A 4064-nucleotide genomic window follows, 5' to 3' on the forward strand; every position below is an offset into this window, starting at 1 on the left:
AAGTCCGAAGGACCCGCCGATTCCCGGAACGATCTTTTCCTTTTCTTATCTTATTTTCTCCCCCTTCCTATTTCTTCTCTCCCGTAGAAAAATAAAGGTTTCGTGCAACCCGAGCCCTCCGCCCCACGAGCGCGCACGTATCGTTGGCTCCGCCTAGGGTTTTAGCCCCTCCCTCACCACCCCCGCCCCGCCTCGCGCCGCACCCTCACAAATCCCCTCCCCAAACCCAACCCAATCCCCTCTTCCCTCCCATCCCACCCGCCGGGCGACGAGCGGCGGCCGGCGGCCAGGACCCGAGATGGACCGGTACCAGAGGGTGGAGCGGCCGCGGCCCGAGTCGGCCATCGCCGAGAACGAGATCCGAATCACCGCCCAGGGGCTTATCCGCAACTATGTCTCGTACGCCACGTCCCTCCTCCAGGTGCGCTCCCCCCGCCCCCCCGCCCCCGTCCCGTCGGTTTCGCGTTTGCGTTGGTTCGATTCGGCGCGTGTCGACGGCGGAAAGGGCCCGAGGTCGCGGCTTGTTTCTGCCCGTCTGGCTTCCGCGGAGGCGGAGTCGTTCGCACGGCTGGTTTTGTGTGGTCTGATGCCGAGGTCGTGCTGAATCTGTGCGATTTCAGTTGGAAGTGCGTTGACTGGCGGCTGGGGCACAAATTCAATGTTGATGTGTCATATTTGCACAAATGTATACTTGTTTGTCATTGTTCTGAATCAGTATGGTCATTAGGACTAAACTCATTGCGAATCTGGTTTGATGCGACGGATATCCAGATTTATAAAGTATGCGCCGAGATTGTCAAGTTTAATGTGTCAATCTGATTTGCGGACTTTGGTTACATACCGAGGATATAAATTTAGCAATGTAGGGATGTTTCGTATGATTTCTGGTCAACAATTGATAGTAATCCCTGTAAAAACAGTTTCAATTGACAGTGAGATTGTGATAGTGATAGCAGTTGGGAGTTCAGTTGTAAGAAGTGCCAGTGCTGTTAGTTCTGTGTCCCTTACCTCCCCTGGATGCAGTCAATTGCATTTACATAGTGTGGGGTTGTGTGCTGCTGTAGGATAGGAGGTCTCGGTAATGGAGAGGTGCTGAATTTGATGCTGGGTGTGAAAGATTTAGAAGTTCATCATCTCTACTTTGTTGCTAGTTTTGCAAACCAGTTATCTTAATAGTTTTTAACTATGATTTTTCCCATTGTTTACTTCATGACTCACGTTTAACATTTTGAATCAGGACCGGAAGATTAAAGAGATTGTTCTGAAAGCCATGGGACAGGCAATCAGTAAGTCTGTTGCTGTGACAGAGATTATCAAGGTAATTCTTCAGTTTTATTTTCTCATTTTTGTCCCACTGTACAGAACCACATTTGATATATTTCTTGAAAACAGAAAAGAGTACCGGGGTTGTACCAAGATACTAACATCAGCTCTGTCAGCATAACTGATGTCTGGGAACCTATTGAAGAAGGCCTTGTCCCGTTAAGTTTCCGTTTCTTTCTACCATCCTGTTATCACATAAACTTCTGTGGCACAGAGGATTCTAATTTATTCGAATGGTTACTCATTCTGCAGACTGGAGATGACTCGCCATGTTTCAATGATTTCAATTACTTTGTCTCCAGTAGAGCTGGACCAAAATTCCCCAGGGTAAATTGGATGCATGTCTGTTATTTTCATAGGATAAGAACATGTGTGCATGAACCATGATACACATTTGGAATATTAATACATTTTTTTGTAGGTATCAAAGCCCAGCTTATGTTGACCAGCCCAGGCAACAGCAGCGCCTCCAGCAGGCACCAGCGCCGCTGCGTCAACCTCGCCAACAACCATCTGATTATGACGGTATGATAGTGATAGTCCGCACTTGTTTTTGTACTTCAATTGTTCAAACTTATCATGATTGTTGTTCTGTTAGACTCCTATGTGCGGGGTCGTGGCAGAGGAAGGGGCCGTGGACGTGGTAGGGGTTGGGGTAGAGGAGGTTATGGCGGATATGGAAACAACCAAGGTGGGTACAACCAAGGGGGGTACAATCAAGGTGGATACAATCAAGGCGGGTACAACCAAGATGGTGGGTACTATGATAATCAAGGCGGATACAACCAAGATGGTGGGTACTATGATAATCAAGGTGGGTATGGCGGTGGATATGGCTACAACCAAGGCCGACAAGGAAACTACCAAGGTATATAAGGGTAGCTTGTACATATTTATTGCTGATTTTGCTTATTTAAGGAAGTTTGGATGCTCAATTGATTTGTTGAACCAGAAAATGGTGGATATAACCGAGGACGGGGTGGTATGCGTGGAAGAGGCAATTGGAGTTACCGTGGGGGTATGACCTTCTATAACATACTTGTGTTTCCTGATTGAGTGCTTTAACTCATGTTCTGATCTGTTATTCAATAGTTAGTTGTTCTTCACCTTTATAGCATGAGCCATACACACTGAAGTCTTGCACTGCCATGCATGCTTAAAAGCAATGTATGTTGATCATGTAAATAATTCATACATCCCTTTATTCTTCACATGCAGCAATGCCACTTTCATGTGGTTGCGGATCTGATGATGTAACTGTCACGAATAAACTTCTTTACCTCTTTAAAGTGTAAAAACGTTCCAGGATATCCAATTGTTGTGTTAGTTTTTTTGGATGTTCATTTTACCTGCTAGTGACCTAAATATTTATGACCATATGAACTCTTTGAGATAAACAGTGTATTTTCTATGTTCATTTTTAATTTATTAATGTGGCTTTGCATCTAGAAATGCCAAGAAAGATTTGCAATGTTACCTGTAACATATATCTCTGCATACAGGATATGAGCGTGGCAGGGGTGGCGGTGCTCCAGGTGGGAGGGGATATGAAGGTGGAAGGGGATATGACCAAGCTCCTGCTGGAAGGGGCTACGGAGGTGGAAGGGGATATGAAGGCGGAAGGGGATATGACCAAGCCCCTGCTGGAAGGGGATACGAAGGCGGAAGGGGATATGACCAAGCTCCTGCTGGGAGGGGGGGATACGAGGGCGGAAGGGGGTATGGAAGGGCTCGTGGAAGAATGGCTCGTGGGCGAGGGTACTGAGCAAAGGCAGAATTTCCATGGGCTTCTGGTTCTATTTAAATGCATGCTTTATAATATCAGGGGAAAGGTGAGTTATCCAAGGATTTTCTGTTGGAAGCTGTCGTTCGTGTGGGTGTTAGTTGTTTCCCCTGAGCGCGATGTTTGGTTGTGAGCACAATGCTTTTCCCAAGTTTATCCTGCAATCATCTTTGAATGTTGCTGTTGACGAGGTTTGCAGTTTTTCCCAATGGTCGATGAATGCTGAGCATGCAGCTCTATGTTCATGCCCGTCGTATTATCTGATGGAACTGGTACCTTTGTTTATTTTATATTTGTGCAGTTCTTTGCCCATGATTATCAAAACTATTACTCCCTCGGTCAATATAAATGTCTCAACTTTGTACTAACTTTAGTACAAAAGACACTTATTTCGAGACGGAGGGAGTATTTGGCTGTGAAATGCTCCTTGGCGTGTATGTTTCCTGTTACTATTTTGCTGTTTGGTTCTAGAGCGCTCACCGCCCTCTGCTTCAAGACGTGAGGGAATTTATCTACTGTTTGCTCTGTACATAGAAAGATGTAACGGTGAATGAAAGTCGTGGCTCCAATCCCATATCAGGCATTGTGGAGTATGTGTGTTTGGTGCTTGGTTAGGCGTTGTGGAGTATGATGATGCTTGGCCAGGCACTATGGTGAATTGTTGTGGCTGTAATTATTGTTCTCTATCTAATACTAGCAAAGATGCATGTGCGTTGCAACGGAAGAAAAAAAATCATCCCTTGTGCACACACCGACGACATCAACAAATCTCTTAAATCTTTCACCAAACAACATGATATGGGATGATTTTTGAAGTGTACTCAAGGTGTTTCTAATCCATTAGACAGAAATATCTACCAGTTGCTGTTATCTCTTTATGCCTCTATTGTCGTTATTTCTCGGTGATGCCCAATAAATATTGCATTGGGATGAAAATAACAAAATACATGTTAGTACT

General features: G+C 45.3%; 1 protein-coding gene across 1 annotated transcript; it reads left to right on the top strand.

Moving 5' to 3' along the window:
• Positions 1-109: 109 nt before the first annotated feature.
• On the top strand, positions 110-3412 carry LOC119286748 (protein argonaute 18-like). The gene is made up of 8 exons (XM_037566192.1): positions 110-421; positions 1238-1318; positions 1393-1481; positions 1576-1650; positions 1745-1848; positions 1922-2191; positions 2276-2341; positions 2826-3412. Exons 1-8 carry the CDS (start codon positions 299-301, stop codon positions 3086-3088), a joined length of 1071 nt encoding a protein of 356 aa, XP_037422089.1. The 5' UTR covers positions 110-298; the 3' UTR covers positions 3089-3412.
• The last annotated feature ends 652 nt before the right edge of the window (positions 3413-4064 follow it).

This window comes from Triticum dicoccoides, chromosome 4A (genome assembly GCF_002162155.2).
Source record: "Triticum dicoccoides isolate Atlit2015 ecotype Zavitan chromosome 4A, WEW_v2.0, whole genome shotgun sequence".
Lineage (NCBI taxonomy): Eukaryota > Viridiplantae > Streptophyta > Magnoliopsida > Poales > Poaceae > Triticum > Triticum dicoccoides.